This window comes from Bos grunniens, chromosome 4 (genome assembly GCF_055505025.1).
Source record: "Bos grunniens cultivar Pamir isolate PY7600 chromosome 4, Bosgru_T2T1.0, whole genome shotgun sequence".
Lineage (NCBI taxonomy): Eukaryota > Metazoa > Chordata > Mammalia > Artiodactyla > Bovidae > Bos > Bos grunniens.
The window spans coordinates 59758168-59775584 of record NC_141168.1 but is presented as its reverse complement, the minus strand read 5'-3'; the positions used below and the strand labels follow the sequence as shown (position 1 = coordinate 59775584).

General features: G+C 42.7%; 1 protein-coding gene and 1 long non-coding RNA gene across 8 annotated transcripts in view; one reads left to right on the top strand and one right to left on the bottom strand.

Annotated features, from left to right (window-relative positions):
* ELMO1 (engulfment and cell motility 1) overlaps positions 1–17417 on the top strand; it is a 585897-nt gene that overhangs the window by 553429 nt on the left and 15051 nt on the right. For all 7 annotated transcript variants that reach the window (XM_086398481.1, XM_086398483.1, XM_086398480.1 and 4 more), the window contains 2 exons: positions 9586–9693; positions 16973–17055. In XM_086398481.1, the coding sequence (XP_086254607.1) occupies positions 9586–9693; positions 16973–17055 (191 nt within the window). The remainder of the gene's footprint in view (positions 1–9585; positions 9694–16972; positions 17056–17417) is intronic.
* On the bottom strand, positions 112–6736 carry LOC147374233 (uncharacterized). The gene is made up of 3 exons (XR_015163219.1): positions 6502–6736; positions 885–1123; positions 112–383 (listed from the first exon to the last, which is right to left on the bottom strand). It is a non-coding gene; the product is annotated as an uncharacterized LOC147374233 (long non-coding RNA).

Sequence of the window (17417 nt, the reverse complement as noted above, 5' to 3'; positions counted from 1 at the left end):
CCTAACCTTTAATGATTCACTATGCTGTCAGGAGTGCTAGCATCCACTGTTGGTGATTTGATCTTGGAATTTTCAGCATGGATGGCCCTTGTTTTCAAATCCCCATACTGATTCTCTTCCAGGTCAGAATATTTTATTCATAGTATAAGTAACAGTGAACCACGGTGGGATAGAATCAGTTTTCATAATCTTGCAAGAGAAATTTCTGAATTGTCTTTATAAATTTTAATCCCAAAATATTGAGTCCAAATGGGTTCCATTAAACTAGTTCCAGTAGATGGGAAGCATGTCCAGCTGTTTCTTAGCCAGGAAGGTAAACTCCTTTGATTGCTTTCTTGACATATGGCTAATTGCAAAGTCAAAGTATTCGTATTCATACTGTCCTAGAAACAAATAGAAAATAAAATTGAAATATAAAATTCAGGGAGAGGTGAAGAGATTGGGGAACAGTCAGGAAAAAGAATAAGCATTAGCAACTGTACCAAGAACAAACATCAGTTATGGCCCTGGAGAAACCCTGGCAGATATTTTTGAAATCTGATGGATGCCCTGCTTAGACACAGCGCCCGTCCACTAATGACATACATCACTTCATGTTTATACTGAGCCCATCCTCCCGGCCATTTACTTTTAATGGCTTTGTGCTGAATATTGAGTAAATTCAAAGTATTTCAAATGCAACCATTAAAAATCATATTAAGAAACGTCCAAAGGCAGAACTTCCTTGACAAATGAAAATGCAGGTCATTCCCAGGGGATAAGAAACCCTCACTGATGACAGTGAGCTTCAGGCTGGGCCTCAGGAGAGGACAATGGGCAGAATAAGAAAGAGCTGAGTTACAGCTGGGACTGAGAAAGGCTCACAGTAGGAGGAAGGCACTTACCTCTTCCATTCAGCCATGGAAGGACTGGCTCACTGCTCCTTCTTTGCTGCATCGCCTGCATTTGGGCACCTTCATCAGAGTGGATGGTGCTCCAGGAAAAGAGTGTGGTACAGTGAGGAGAACAGGAGCCTTGGAGCCAGATACAGTGAGTGCCATCCAGCCTCTTCCTCTGTCCAGCTCCATGACCTTGGGCAGTTCCCCCATGAAATGGGGATAACAATGCCTGTCTCTTGAATTTACTGTGAGGAAGAAAAGTGGTCATGAATGCATCTCTTAGAAAGCAGCTAAAAAAGGGGGGGTGGGGTGGGGGGGAGTAGAAGGTAGTTACTCTTTTATTCTGGAAGACCCTGTAGGAAAGAACAAGGAGCTGGGGGTGAGAAGGCTTGGTTCTAGGCTTCTCAACTCTGTGAGGAACCACTTGAGTGTCTTTTGGCAGGACACATGACCTCTCAGGTCCACAATTTCTCATCCGTTAAGTGGGAGTACAAGATCAGATGATCTGTTATTTCAGTTAGCCGGATTGTCTGTTATATGCCCTGATCACCTCGTTGCCTTTGGCAAAATCAATAGTCAGGGTGTATTGCCCACATTAGGTAATTTATACAGTTTTTATGTACTTGACACTGGGGAGAGAGCACGAAGTGGGGGAGGGGAAAGGTAGCAAATATTCCCATGCCACCAAATGCCCCCATTCATGGCCAGCTATTGATGCAATTCTTCTGAATACAATAATAATTCAAAGAAGCTAATTTAACCTTCCAGTCTACTCCACCACAAGACTTCCTTTTCTAGGCTGAAATGAGTAGATTCTATTAGAATAATTCTGTTTCTAGATGTCATAATTACAGTTTTTTTGGCCAAAAAAGCGTTATTTCCAAATGTTCAACTTTTTCAGTTTTCTAAAAATGAATTACCTAATGAACAAAAAATGATTAGCATCTAGACTATAAATTTATTAGTTAAACTCCCTAGGGAGCATGACCATCTGTGTTTAGTATAAAATCATCCTTCCAAGTGCAGAAAGGAAGGCTTTTTGGGGTTTGGTAAATTGATTTAAAATCTGGTGACTAGCTTTGTGTGCTTAAAAATAGAGATTCAAAGCAGACTGTGCTGAAATTGGTTTCCTATCACCCCATCCAAACATTCCATTCAGATGTACACACATTAATGAGGACATGGAGAAGGCAATGGCAGCCCACTCCAGTACTCTCACCTGGAAAATCCCATGGACAGAGGAGCCTGGTAGGCTGCAGTCCATGGGGTCGCTAAGAGTCAGACACGACTGAGCGACTTTACTTTCACTTCTCACTTTCATGCATTGGAGAAGGAAATGGCAACCCACTCCAGTATTCTTGCCTGGAGAATCCCAGGGACGGCAGAGCCTGGTGGGCTGCTGTCTATGGGGTCGCACAGAGTCGAATACAGCTGAGGCAACTTAGCAGCAGCAGCAGCAGCAGGTGTAAAATTATTTGAGAAGTAAAATTATTTCTCAAAGTCCTTTTGAGAAAGGTAAGATATGAGACGAGGACACCCATGAAATATATCCCTGGTTAAAGAGCAAGTACAAAGGGCCCATGCATGACCACACTCCCTCTAAACTTGTCCGACAGGGAGTTAGACACAGATGAGTGGATTTACGTATTAACTTTCTAGGGGAAAGTAGGAAAGAGGCTCCTGTCCACCCAACTGGAAAGGGGAGGAGCAGATGTAGAGCCCTTTATCATGCCATGTTTGGCTAGAAGGTCCCTGAGTTTCTACTTGCCCATCATTCTGTCTGCCTCATTTGCAACTCTGCTGCTTGGTTAGTCCAATAGAGATATATACAAATGTGGATTTCTGGGAATTGTGACCACAGAAGAACTGAGAAGCAGTAAATCATGGGAGATGCACCATGCTGCGTCCATGTCCTGCCTCCCTGCCTGCTAGCTGGTTAGCCTTGGGCAACCTAATAAATCTCTCTGTGCTTCTCTTTCCTCATCTGTCAAGTGAAGACATCAGTTTCTACATCAAATTGTTTCGAGAGTTAAATAAAATCAGGCATGCATAGCGCTTAGTCTAGTGCTCAGCACATTGTCAAACATTCATTAATGATATTTAGTATTTTAATTTATAGTTACTCAGAATATACATTCTTATTTTTTGATTTTTAAAGATTTTTTTTTTTGGATGTGGACTATTTTTAAAGTCTTTACTGAATTTGTTACAATACTGTTTCTGTTTTACGTTTTGTTTTTTTGGCCACGAGGCATGTGGGATCTTAGCTCCTCAACCAGGGATTGAACGTGCATTGGAAGTCTTAACCACTGGACCACGAGGGAAGTCCCTAGAATATAGGTTTTTAAACATAGGCCATGGACTGGTAGTGACTGTCATATATCTGCTTCACTCTGTCCCGCACTCACTGTGGAGTGTGAAAGGCTTTTGTCCACAGTCCTTTATGATAAATTTGCCTTGTATCTGTGTTCCCTGGGCTTCTCAAGAGAGTTTTAATGAAATCTCAGAAGCTGCCTACATTCAAGCCATTATTTGCTTCGTGAGACTCTATAGGCTCAGAACTGCCTCCTATTTTCCTTCCTTTTCAGAGATTAGGGTCTTTCAGAATCACTTGCATTGAATAGTCTTGATTAGAGCCCAGGGCTACACATTGGAGTGTCATTTTCAAGAAATCATAGCATGAAATTTCTACTTCTCTTTAAAGACAGTGCCCATTTTGTTGACCAGCATCCCTTCTCTAAGCATTAACTTGACAAATATAACTTGAAACCCAGGGATGAACAAAACATGCACCCAGAGGAGTTGGCGTGCTCCTGCACTTCAGCCACAGTTGCTGTACCTGCCTTGCCCTTTCATTTCACTCCAGAGACCTGCAGTCAAGTGGTACATTCAGCCCATTTGGGGGCACCTGTTGTTTCTTCCTCTTGGACTTAAGTGTTCTTTTAATATTCCATTAAACTTTATCACCAATGGCACCCCACTCCAGCACTCTTGTCTGGAAAATCCCGTGGACGGAGGAACCTGGTGGGCTGCAGTCCATGGGGTCGCGAAGAGTCAGACATGACTGAGCCACTTCCCTTTCACTTTTCACTTTCCTGCATTGGAGAAGGAAATGGCAACCCACTCCAGTGTTCTTGCCTGGAGAATCCCAGGGACGGTGGAGCCTGGTGGGCTGCCGTCTATGGGGTCGCACAGAGTCGGACACGACTAAAGCGACTTAGCAGCAGCAGCAGCAAACCTTATCATAACTCATTTTTACAAAAAAAGGCAAATATGTATAAAATGTACATTGTCAAAAGAATAAAAGCCAGATTATTTTCAGGAAAAAAGGCACTTTCCAATAGATCAGAATAACAGATTATCATCCAGTAGTGTGGATGAGAGGGGTTACTGTTAACTGAAAGATACCAAGGTACTGATACTTGAGAGCTGGCTCTGTGAAAGATGAATGACAGGTACTCTATATATGTTTTACTCATATAACTTTTAGTGTTATCTAACAAAGGAACCATAGGAGTCCATAAGGATTTTTATAATTTGGCCAAGACTCCATAGCTGATGTGTCAAGGCCAGGTGTGTAACTAAGGTCTGTGGACTCCAAAGCATCAGTTAAGCTAAACCATCTTGAAGATGTCTTCAGGGCTCTGGAGTTATCTTTTGCTGTGAAACAAGAGTCTCCGGGGAGGCAGAATTCTGACTCAAAACAGGAGTCTCTATTCTGAAAAATGTTCAGTGTAGTGAGGAAGATTTGAAAGGCAGAATGACCTTCATTCTGTATCTGTGGTTGTTGTCTTCCTTCACTGAACTCAAGAATATTTCCCTTTAAACACATCGCTAGGATCGCTGATGTTTTTGTAACGTGGGAAGGTTTGAAGCGGACCTTCCGCTGAGCACACCGAAGACATTGCACATTTTAGGTTAACCTAGGAAAGACTCAAAATCTTAGTGGAAATGCCATAAGAATTGGCTTTAGTAAAGGTCACTTGTCTCCCAAACACAGGATTCTTAGGGCCCCCTGGGCCAGCAGCCAGCTGCCAGCTGTAGGCTTTGCACACAATACAAGGATGTCCCTGAGTCCATGATAGAGTCAATCAGGACTCAGTTCTTGCTGTGGCCTGTGCCTCACTTTACAAACCACATTTCCTACTCAACAATGGTAGCTATTATTCAGCTTGCCCATCTGCCCTAAAGACCTGCTGGCCAACTCTACACTCATCTGCACTTTGGATACAAAGACAGGCAGTGAACTGTACTGTTCCGTATGGCTACCTATGGCTATTTGAGTTAATTAAAATTAAATAAAACTCAAAATTTCTTTCCTTACTATTAAATAAAGCAGGTACAGAGTATTTGCAGTGGTGCAGAAACTTATATCAAATATTACTGCAAGAATTACAGTTGTCAGGGGTGATTAGCTCCATAATGATCTATGTGACATTGGGAATAACTTTAATCAGCCCTGGAGACCTTCTTACCAGGCTGTGAGCTTTGAAACCAGCTTTTCTCTCTGATCCTTCAGATACACACACATGCACACACACACACACACATACATACACACAGGGAAAAAAGTGAAGCACAAAATTATCTCCATATTTTCAGTTTTTTAGTTTGGGGAATTAAAAATGGCTATTGATGTAGTAACATTTGTAATTGACTGAAAGACCTCCATATTAACTCATGCTTTCTCTTTAAAGGCTAGTAAACAATCTTTGCTAATGTTCTCGCTGCTTCTTGCTAATTGCTTTTAGTGACACAATCCACTCATTCATTGCCCAAAGGGATTGGGGAACTAGTAACATCATGCTGGGTTTTGAAAAGAAAATACATGTTTTGCTTACCATAAAAGAAACTGCAAATCAAGCTGCCACCAGTGGCTAACACTGAAACTGTCTCACCCAACAAGTCAGTGTGCTATGCTGGCTGGAGCCGGCCTCTCTGCTTCCTTTATAGCTGCTCTGCCTTCAAGACAGACACACAAGTTACGATGCCTCTAAACCTTCCCGGAGCTAATGACTCCAGCCTTTATCCCGAGGGAGAGACTGGCTCAGTATCCACCCATTTGTCTATGAATCAAAACAACCTTCCCAAGCCCTTCAGCCCTTTTCCCAATATTCTGTCATCCATCCAAGGCTTCTTATTTGATGGGAGGAGCAGAACACATCACTCACATTGATGATGCACAGATCTTTTGCTCTCTGCCATTTTAGTGGTAGACAGAGAAAGAGGAACTTCTGTGGGATAAGAGAAGAGGTAGTCAGAGGTAGAAGGAAAACCAAAAGACAGTGTGTCTTAAAAGTCCAGAGATTCCAGGGCAGAAGAAGAGGGTGGGACAAATTGGGAAAATTTTTTGACATATATGCACTACCATGTGGAATATAGATAGCTAAAGGGAACTGCTGTGTAACACAGGAAACTCAGCTCAGCGCTCACGATAACCTAGAGGGGCGGGATGGAGCGGGGCGGCAGGGAGGTGTGGGGGTGGGAGGGAGATTCAACATGGAAGGGATGTATATATACATATAGTTGATTCACTTGATTGTACAGCAAAGACTAAAGCAACATTGTAAAGAAATTATACTCCAATAATAATAAATAAATACATAAATAAATATATACACACCAGGGATTTCCGGTGCCCATGCATGCTCAGTTAAGTCCAACTTTTTTGCAACCCCATGGACTGTAGCCTGCCAGGATCCTCTGTCCATGTAATTTTTCAGGCAAGAATACTGGAGTGGGTTGCCATTTTCTTCTCCAGGAATCTTCCCAATGCAGGGATCAAACCCACGTCTCCTATGTTGGCAGGCAGATTCTTTACCACTGAGCTACCTGGGAAGCCCAGGGATTTCAGATCTGAAAACAAAGAAAAAAAAGAAGTCAAGAGAATTTAGTCCTCTGGAAGGAGGAAAATCTGTCAGCTCTAGACTGTAGTGTTATGGTAGATTTCCAGGTTTCCAGGTAGCCTTTTGTGTTTCTTTAAACAAACAGCAACTACAACATTGCAAAGATGATTGTCTTCAACCCTCATGATAAGTAGCCACTGATTTCAGTAGTCTCTGAATGTTGTGCACAAGAGATCTCTCCTTTTCCTGTTTTTCCTTGTAGTACAGGCAGAGTTGCTGAGTCACTGTCCATATTTCCCAGACCTGAGACACAAGTGTTTCCACCGTCTTTCTTTAAGTTGCCACTAAGAACTGAGGGAGCTCCTTCTCCTTGAGCTTTTCGGCTTTGTCCCTCATGCTTGCCTTTCATCCTGATGACTTTTGCTACATCCAGTAGAGTCCTGTGAGCACTGTAGGCACTCTGCAAATAGTCATTGGAGAAACAGACTCAACCTATTAAATAGACAAGCTATGGAGGTGTATGCAGCAAATTTCTGAAGTGTTGCAAATGAATGTAAATTGTGCATTTAGCTCCACAATATATGTTTGTACCACTTAAATTTCCGAATGCTCCCCCAAATCTGTTGAGGATGACAGTCTTCTTTGATTATGCCATATTGACTCCTGGGCTTCATGTTAGCACTGCTAGTCTCTTGAGTTTACCTCAGCTTGAGAAGTGAGGGATTTCTAGAAAGAACAGGCTTACTCAAAATAAGACCAGCATGTCCAAGTGCTACTGCTCACCAACTTCCCTCCCAGCTTTCTGTTACCCTATTACAGTTGCTCACTTAGCCAAAGTCCCACCTCAGAGGTAGCAGGGGAAGGAAAGCACTATAGAAAGTTTTTCCAGCTGTGGTCATCACAGTTTACTTAGACAAGGTGGAAGGTCCTTTGGGATGAAGAGATCTTTATAGACCATCATGCCAGGCCCCCGAGAGCGCTATTGGTACTCATGGCTGAAGCTTAGCCCACTCCTATCAAATTGCAGTTTTCCTATTGTGAATTACAAGTCAAATTCTCAAATATGTTCTCCTCATGGAAAGCTGCCTAATTGAAGTGGTTATGAATTATTCAGGGAATGATTTTATTTTCTCCCTTTGAAATGCCCTCCCTGTGTTGAGTGTATATATATAACAGAATTTTGAAAATTTAGCAATTCCAGATGTTTTCCTAGCCTTCAAATAACTTTTTCTTTCCTCTCAAATTTTTCCACTGGAGTTTAGATTTTTTTAAATTTGTGGATTGCTGTATACAGACTACATTCAGGAATTCTCAAACCCTATTTATACTTGAGAAAGGAATCACAGAGGCATTTTGCTTTTGTGGATCAAGTTGGGTGTTTCCTTTGTTCACTGTGTGACTTTTGCCTCCATCTTTAAAACTTGGTTTTCTACTAAAAGAATTGTAGTTAAGACATACTTCTTGGTGAAAGCAATTTTAGATAAAAGAACATTTTTGTTAAATGTTATAGAGAGCTTTCTGGTCAGATTGGCAATTTGTATTGGGAGACACAGTAATGGGGTGATTTGACCCAGGCCACTATGTTTGCCAACCACATAATTGGACAAAGGGTATACAGGTCATGGATGTTTTGTGACTTACACATCTTGACTGAGTCCTTTTGGGTCTTCATTTATCAATTTAGCCAATAGCAACTGTGCAGCTTCTACATGGCAGGCATTGTGCCAAGGGATTGGTGCTGTGCAATCATGAAGGCCATGGCTGTCATCGGAGAGCCTTGGCTTTGTACACTGTCGGGACTGTTAAGTGTCCTGGAGTCTTCTTCTTTTGTTAATAACTGTTCATCATGTCCCCACTGGGCAAGTTGCTTGCCTAAGCTCTATGGCAGATAATGGGAATACTAAGGGATTTAACATGAGGGCACCAACCATCAAAGGAGACGCTGGAGCAGCTAAGAGGGTGGGAAGAGTCCCCTTGGCTGCAGTAATCACAGAGGGCTTCCCAGAGAAGGCAGCATCTACCCCAGCCCTGAGAGCTGCACAAAGATCACTCTCACAATTTAAGTTTCTCATCTAGAAAAAGCACTCTTTACCTCCTTCTCACTACCTCACAAGCTCATTCAAAAATTGTTATTACATTTTGAGGGAGCAGATGAAGTTAAGCTGAGGGAGTTATTTATAAGGATGATCCTAAGGTACTGGTCAAGCCTGTTCAAGGGAACTAAACTCTACGAATTAGAGAAGAGATGAATGTGACATCCTCATTCTTGGATACATTTCTGACTTGGGGTGGTTCCTCATGAATCCCACCCCTTGTGTATGGATTACTAGCATCCTAATAATATATTCATGATTAGTTTGTGTGTACAGGCCTCAGGGGTGAAGGCCTTACTATGCCAGCTTAGATATGGCACAAACATCTCAATAGTCTTAGAATCTCACAGAAGGAAGTGGAAGCAGAAAAGTTCTGAGAAAGCTCTTTTTTCTTCATCTCTCTCCCTACTTTGTCAGGCCCAACTGAATAATTAATCATGCCCTCATCATTATAGATATTGATGAATTACTCCTCTGGAAGTCACCACCTCAGACTTGTTGCCATTGTCCTCAAAGGATCTGGTAACTTTCCCAGTGGCACCAAATGTCTACGTGGAAGGCAGGAGCTAACTGCATATGAAAATGGAGAAGGGACTGACCGCCAGGGCTCTTAGAATTCATTCCTTTCTGAGGATTTAAAATCAAAGAAACTGCCTATTCTCTCAGGAAAGGCTCTGAGGAAATAAGGATGTCAATATTTTTTAAAAATCAGAATCACTTACCTAGTAAATCTGCATTTTCTTTTTTTTTTTTTTTCCCTTCCCTCAGACAAGTTTTGGTATTGTCGGCTTTCACCAAACCACAAGGTCCTGCACTATGGAGATCTGGAAGAAAGTCCCCAGGGAGAAGTGCCCCATGATTCCTTGCAGGACAAACGTAAGTGTCTCTTCTGTGTAGGAGGCTTGAGTTTTGGTTGGTTGGTTGTTTCCTGGTCACAGAACATCATACAGAAAGACTATTAACCTAAGTAAACCCATTGGACATGGCCCACCTTGCTGAGTCCTGGCCTGAGCCATCTCATCAAGCACAAGACCTTGGTGGATTTGTGGTTTGGGAAAGGAATACTCACACATCTGTCCTGAAAGATACAACTCTAGAATTCCAACATCTGCTTTTATATTACTTGTCCATGTGCTGTTCTAAGAAACAAAACCAGCATAAACCTGATTGTCAGCTGTCTTTTTCTGATGATCCAAAATAATCTCACCTGAATTGTGTGTTTGATACCCTACCACTTTTATTCATTATAGTTGACTGAATGGTGGCTCAGTGGTAAAGAACTCGCCTGCCAATGCAAGAGACAAGGGTTTGATCCCTTGGTCAGGAAGATCCCCTGGAGAAGGGAATGGCTACCCACTCCAGTATTCTTGCCTGGGAAATGCCATGGACAGAGGAGCCCGGCAGACTACAGTCCATGGGGTCACAAAAGAGTCAGACACGACTTAACAACTAAACAACAACAAGGTATATAAATTAAACACAGTATTATGGAAACATTAAAATACACAAAGGTAGGGACTTCCTGGCAGCCCAGTGGCTAACACTCCATGCTTCCAGTGCAGGGGGTATATATCTGATCCCTGGCTGGGGAACTAAGATCTCATGTACCACATGGCCCCCCAAAAAATTTTTTTAATACACAAAGGTAATGAATTAATTTGGAATAGAAATGAGATAAAGTTAGACATAGCGTCAGAGGATATCTCAGGTAGAGAAATCAAACAGTGAGGAAAAAGTAAAGACACTTTAAAATAACTTAACAGTGAGGAAAAAGTAAAGACACTTTAAAATAACTTTTTAAAGTCACCTTGACTCTCCATGAATCACATAATTCACAGGTAAAATCCTTACCCCTAGGTCCTGGCACCTCCCCAAAATCGCCCCAGGGCCCATGGAAGTCCAATCTGTACTGTCTTCCTTGCAGCTCTTAGCCGTCACAGGGGAAAATTAACCACGAGTGGCAAATTCCTGACACACTCAGACTCTAGGCTTACGTATCAGACAGACAACCTGGCATATTCTCTCTTCCTCCAGCTTAAAAATGGGACAGTCTGGTCCTTGTAGTGTCATTTAGTTCAGAAAGCAATCTTATTTCCTTTCATGGGAGCACTGCCGTCTCAGTCCATGTTATTAGCGCTGTTAACAGGAAAGGAAAGAAATCTGAAACCCAGTACTGCAGAGTCTGGGATAGTGTCTATACATACATTCCTGTTGTGGGATCATTCCAGGCCTCTCTTTTTGTGATAAGGACCCTCCCTTTAAGTCTCAGAAAACCTCCATCCCACCACGGACAAGCTAAAACAGTGGTTCTCAGACTGTGGTCCTTGGACCATCCGCAGCAGCAGCATCACCTGGGAACTTACAGAAATGCAGATCCCAAGATCCTCCCTCCCAGACTTGATGAATCAGAAATTCTGGGAATGGAGCAGCAGTCTCTGGGTTCATGGGGCCTCCAGGTGATTCTGATGCGCATTTAAAGTGAGAACTACAGGGCTAGATATTATTGGATATGCTTCCCAGTGGGTCCCTAAATTTGGCTTTCACCAATACGTAAACATTTTAAAAGAATAAAAACCTGAGTGGATAGTGGGTTTGCCAACTTCAGGTTTTGGCAGGGAAAAAAAGAAAAGCTATTAAAAAAGAAAATCTAACTAAAATTTAATATCACATTCCTTTCATTGTAAAAAGAACTCGATCCAAAAAAAAGGAAAGACCAGAAGGGCCTAACCTTGGAATAAAGGACAGTCCCTTGCACTAAATAAGCTGTATGAAAATCTCATGGCATCTCTAAAAATGAGTGTCTCCATTTTCCTGTCTTTGCTATTAACTGGTGAAAAATTCACTGAGAATCCTCTCTCATGAGCTCAAAAGAACTGTGCAAAGGCCAGCCACTTGGAATCAGAGCTTTAAGGTGGTAAAATGAAGAGTTTGAGGTTACTGTTGGCCATAGCAATCAGAAGCTCTCTACAAACTCTCCCACTGCCTCTCTCTTAACTTAGCCAGGAAATAGAGAAAGTGGTCTGGGCCAGAAAAAATAAAACACATCTGGGTTCATTCTTGACCCACATGGCCCAGTGAGTCGGCTCTCCCACGCACTGAATGTATTCTTTATCCCCATATTTGTAGGGATCTAATCCATTTCTCAACCCATAAATTGTCATGGGTTGTAGTTTAAATGGAGCACTCTCATTCTAGCTGGCTCTGCTGCTTAGGAAGTCAGTAGCTCTCCCCCTAGAGAAGGTCAGGGCATGGACAGCACCTAAGCCTTGTGTAGGGGCTGTCTCTAGACTTGTCCACAAGCTGATGACCCCAAGCTCTACCAAGGCCTGCATCCCCAAGGACTGGAAACTGGAGTGCCGATGCCAGGGAGAACCAGCTTGCCAGGGTGGTTGCAAAAGAGCCAGGACAGAGCTGCAAATCTCTGGAGAGCTTTTGGTCATGGTTGTGATGCTCGTTCAGAGAAAGCATTGCAACAGTCCCTTCTGATTGTGGCTCTGAAACTCTTGTCCGCCCCTTTCCTCTGTGGCCTTAGAAATCTAGGAATTCAGAGTTCCAGAAGAGGTGCTCTACAAACAGTTTACCCATTGTAAGATAAACCAAGAATGCATACCTGTGCAGGTGTTCGTGTGTATATGTGTGTGTATTAAAGAGATTATATCTGTGTGCCAGGTGGGCCAGTAAGGAGGAACATTCATGTAATGAAATCAGATCAAGCTGTTTTGTGCAGGAAATGAGAAGGCCTCAGCCCAGGAAACCAAAGTTTGCTGCTTCAGGCCTGCCACCTGGTTTGCATTTAATTCCAATTCTGCATTCTGCCTGGAGCAAAATAATCCATCCTCTTGGAGCCCTTCAAAGTCAAAAACCTCATTCCACTAGAAAAATGAGCTGTTCCTTTAATTAATTTCAAGTGCCATTGCTCTTGCCATGTACGATTGCCCTCTCTTGAGACCAACGGGAAAATTGTCTTCCACCCCTTAAGTTAACCAGCTGAATATTGAGATATTGATGAGTCAAATAGTGTAATTGAACCCTCTTAATCCAGAGAATGCAAGTGGAGATTGAGGGCTACTCAGCTGTCTTCGTGCCTAAAAGTTTAGCAAATCTCTTCTCTCGTATTCCTTTTGTTTGACAGGAAACATGGCCCTTGAAAAGTCCATATCTCCTTACCTCCCTTTGCCCCACATTCCTCCCACCAGGTATGCAGACTCTCATCACCCCACTGAAACCAGACTCCACTGCTTTCCAGCAGTGCCCCCACCTCTCAGAACCGCCCTTTGAGAGAATCTAGGCCAGCGCTTTTCACTCCTGCATCAAAGGGGCCGGGAGGAGAGGGCTCAGTCCCTCACACAAGACCATTAAGCCTCTTACCACAGAAGAGAGGAGTGGCAGCCAGAGCAAAGCAAAGTGGGGCGATTTGGGTTGTTGAAGCATGCTAAGTAATTTAGGTCCTTCAATCTACAAAGAGAATTAACTCTGATTATTGATAATAAGAATAATTGCAAATATATTTGGAGTGCTTACTCTATACCAGGCACTGTGCTAAGAGCTCTGCATATTAACAAATTGTCCTCCCCATGACTTGAAGCAGTACGTACCATTGCCCTTCTTTTACAGATTAGGAAACAGAGGTACACAAAAGTTAAGTAACCTATTGAAGGCCACTTGTCTAGTAAATAACAGAGCAAAGACCTGAATGCAGCTATCCAACCCCTGGTCCAGATTTTTACCCACAAGGAAGCTTATGCTCCAAGAACTTAAGCCCAAAGTGGCATAGCCAGTAGGTGCATCTAGAACTCAAATCCAGGCTCTGTGATTCTTCCAGCCACTCCAGACTGCTCAGTTAGAGGCCAGATCCTCTACTGAACTGTCCTGGGATCAGCTTGCCCCTCCTCTGTATCTCTGCCCAAAGGAGTTTCCACAGCGGAGCTATATATACGGCAAGTGATCATGCTTACTGGCTACTTCCTGGAGTGATTTCTGCCTCAACTTACTGGCTTCCTGGGGTGATTTCTGCCTCAACTTTCTGGTTCCCAAGGGTGAAAGCTAGAACAATTTTTATCATGATGGCCACATTTACTTTTTTAATTAAAAAAACACATTTCTGTTTTAAATCACAATTAAAATTTCTCCCACAGATATTAGCCATTAAAGAGCTTCCTGAACATATCTGAAGTGATAACCACTTCCAGGGCTGTGTCTGACATGTGTTTAGCATGATCTGGGGAGCTGACACCTTCCAAACATAGGAGAAAATCATGGCCTAGCAAGAGACCATGGAATAGAAGAAAAAGCGGCTGTCTCAGCTCTGTCCCTCACTAGCTGTGTGACATATTTCTTCTCTTTAGGCCTCAGTCTTCCCATCTATAAAATGGAAATGTTGGATTAGATTGTCTCAATCCAGCTTAAACTGAAAATAGCATTGAAAGAAATGAGGGCAGGCCCCAAGGAGTTAAGAGTGGGGGCTAGGGAACCAATGGTGACCTTTCTGGTTCTCATATCTCTGAACCCCACTTTGTTATCCTGCTCCCACATGAAAAAAAGACCTGATGGAAACGCTGGCCCTATTTTGAAGTAATCAAGAGCCCTCTGTCACCTCCTACAGTATAGATTCCAAATGTGTGAGTCTAACTCTGCTGGTGGGTTTAGAGAAGATGACATTTTGGCCCTTCCAATGCCTAATTTTCCAGTGCATCCAACAACAAACTATGCAAAGAACAATCTTTAAAAGCCACGCTGTATTTTTAGAACTTTGTGTTTTCCTTTTAGCCACAATCCTGTGAGAAATACAGCAGCTTTTCTCCTTGACAGGGGGCGATGCATATGAAACACATAAAATACGTACTGCCACCAGCATGGTGGAAGCATGCCTTCTCTCCCCCGCTGCCCGCTTATTAGAGATTCTGAAGACTGCTCCCACAGCAGACCTTAGTGTGACCCTTGTCCTGCTCCACATGATGGGTTTTCAGAGCCAAGGGGTAACTTACTATTTACCAGTCATAGACACACTCTCTCATTCACTGAGCACGTTACATATTTGAACAGCAGAAGACTTTCTAGGAGGTGCTTGCTACTCAAACTCCATCTGAGGCTTGAGAAGGGTTTTGGAGTTTGTACATTAATTATATCACAAATTCACTTCAGTGGTACGTTTTCCACTGAAAAGTAAACACTAAGTAAACCCAACTTCCCAAAGTGCCCAAGTATCTCCTCCCAGAGAAGCAAGTAGGTAGCCAGGTTGGCCACTGAGAACAGGGTTGATTGTTGGTTATGAAAATGGATTTGAGAAAAGCTGAAAGTCAATGGCTGTGATCAAAGGAAAGTTCAGAAATCACAAGGACTGTCTACAAGAAGATGCCGATCCCAAGAAGCCAGGTAGGGGAGGAAGGGGGTCCAAGGTCAAGGGTCAGGCCACTCAAAAGAGGCTGCATTGCTACATTAAGCTTCAGGAATAAATAACCCCCCAAACCTCACTGACTCACAACAGTTTATTTCTCGCTCCTCAATTATATAACTGACATGTGCTTTCAAAGGACTGCTCTGCATGATCACAGGGACACAGGCTGATGGCTGCTCTGACATCCCAGAGCTGTACCATCTGGAGGGACCACGTGGCCTAATCAGTCCCTGTGGCTGGGGAAGAGAGGCTGATGGAAGTGGGCTTCTCACTGCCTCAGCCAGGAAAAGAGCCAGGCCATCTCCTCTCATGTTTCATTACCAGAGCTAATCACTATTCGGGCCCACCTAAATGCAAAAGTTGCTGAGAAGCATGGTCTTCCATGTGCCCAGAACGTTATTAATGAGAACAAGTCCTATCTACCAAGGAATCTAGAACCAGGAGTCCACGCTAGAGGAGCAGATGTGGTGGGACAGAGAGCAGGAGGTGCCGTCAGAGAATCCTAGAAGATTTCATCACAGCACCACTCTTCGCTAGGATTCGAGAGAGCTCTGGAGGTATCACGGATTTGGACAGAGTTCTTAGCAACTTTAGGGTACCCGGAAAATGTTAGCTTTTAAAGAGCCTTCCTGTTATATCATGTTGATATTCTACATATTTTATAATTTTATCTTCATCTAAATGTCACCCCCAGAACCCAATGCCCCAATAAAAGTAGGTGAACTTTAATGGTCAAATCTCTCATTATCTTCGTCATTGGAGGAGTCCAAGGAATTGATGAATCAAAGCTTCTGCACATCCTAACTGAGCCCCTAGAGTCCCTTGAGGGACTGAAAGATTAGGAGTTGGAAAGGGACAGATAACTCTGCAGTTTTTAAAATTAAGTTTCCAAACCAAAAAAAAAAACAAAGTTTCCAAACCATCCTGCAGCCTTCTCTCCATCAGATGATCTTAACAAAAGCATTAAGGGCAAAAGCCTTTCCATATCTTTTATCTTCCCGCAAGTCCTGAATAAGACGATAGATAACATCATTTTATCTAACTGCATTATTCTCAGGATTTCCAAGATAAGTGCCAGCTACTATTTCCCTAACAGAAAGGAATGTTCCCTTTATTTAATAGAGTTTAGTTTTGTTGTCCATAAACTAGGAATAACAAAACCTGCCTCACAGAATGGTTGTGAGAATTAATGAGATGGCAAGAGGGAGAATTTGGAGAGTGAGAGTTCAGAATGGTTTATGTTCAGATAGATTTTTTTGTAATAGGGTTACTTCCCCTTATTATCCAAAACTCAGAAACTAAAGTGATGTCACTACTATAGTAAGAGATATCAGTCTATAGGAAGCACTTGGCATTTGCTCCTGGCACATAGATGTCTTCCATAAAATCAGTATCAGTACCACTATTACTTATATCATTATTGGTTCTTCTAATGCCATCACTTTTAACACAACTATGGTGGGTTTTTTATTGTGTGCAATCTTTTTTTTTAGGTATTTCTTTTCTTGAAACAAATTCTACTTATGAACATAGATTTTTCTCCCCAGGAATACTTTCTACCAGAATATTAAGAGTATATTTTAGTTCCTTGTCCTGGAGCCTGCCTGACTTCTCCCTCTCTTCATCTCTTGTCTCTTCCTGCTATAGTGTCTGGGAATGGCAGCTGTCCCAACAGACTCGATAATGCTTAGTCTTGCTATTTTATGGACACTTACACGGTCACATGATGTAATTACTTTCATTTTCTCTTATGAATTTCAGTGCCGGTGGCAGATATCAAAGCTGTGGTGACGGGAAAGGACTGCCCTCATATGAAAGAGAAAGGTGCCCTTAAACAAAATAAGGTATGATTTCCAAATTATTCTAAGTAGTTCTGTCTGCACAACGCAGTTAGTGACTACAATGGGCCCTTCTTTGGTAGCTATGCCTGTGTGGTTGGGGAGTGTGTGTGTGTGTGTGTGTGTGTGTGTGTGCAGATGTGTCACGCAGTTACACATCTCTTAAACTCAGTTCCTTTTCCTTCCCTGATTCCTTTTACATTTCTCAGTCTTACTCTTTCTCTCACTGATCACTTGCTGAATCCCTACCATGTCTTGTATTCTCCCACTTCCTGTCCATATACAGCCCTAGGAATTGCCCTCACTGATGTTACCAGTCTTCTCTCAAGTCTTTCCACTCATCTCCGTCCTCTGGGCCCCTCCTACCC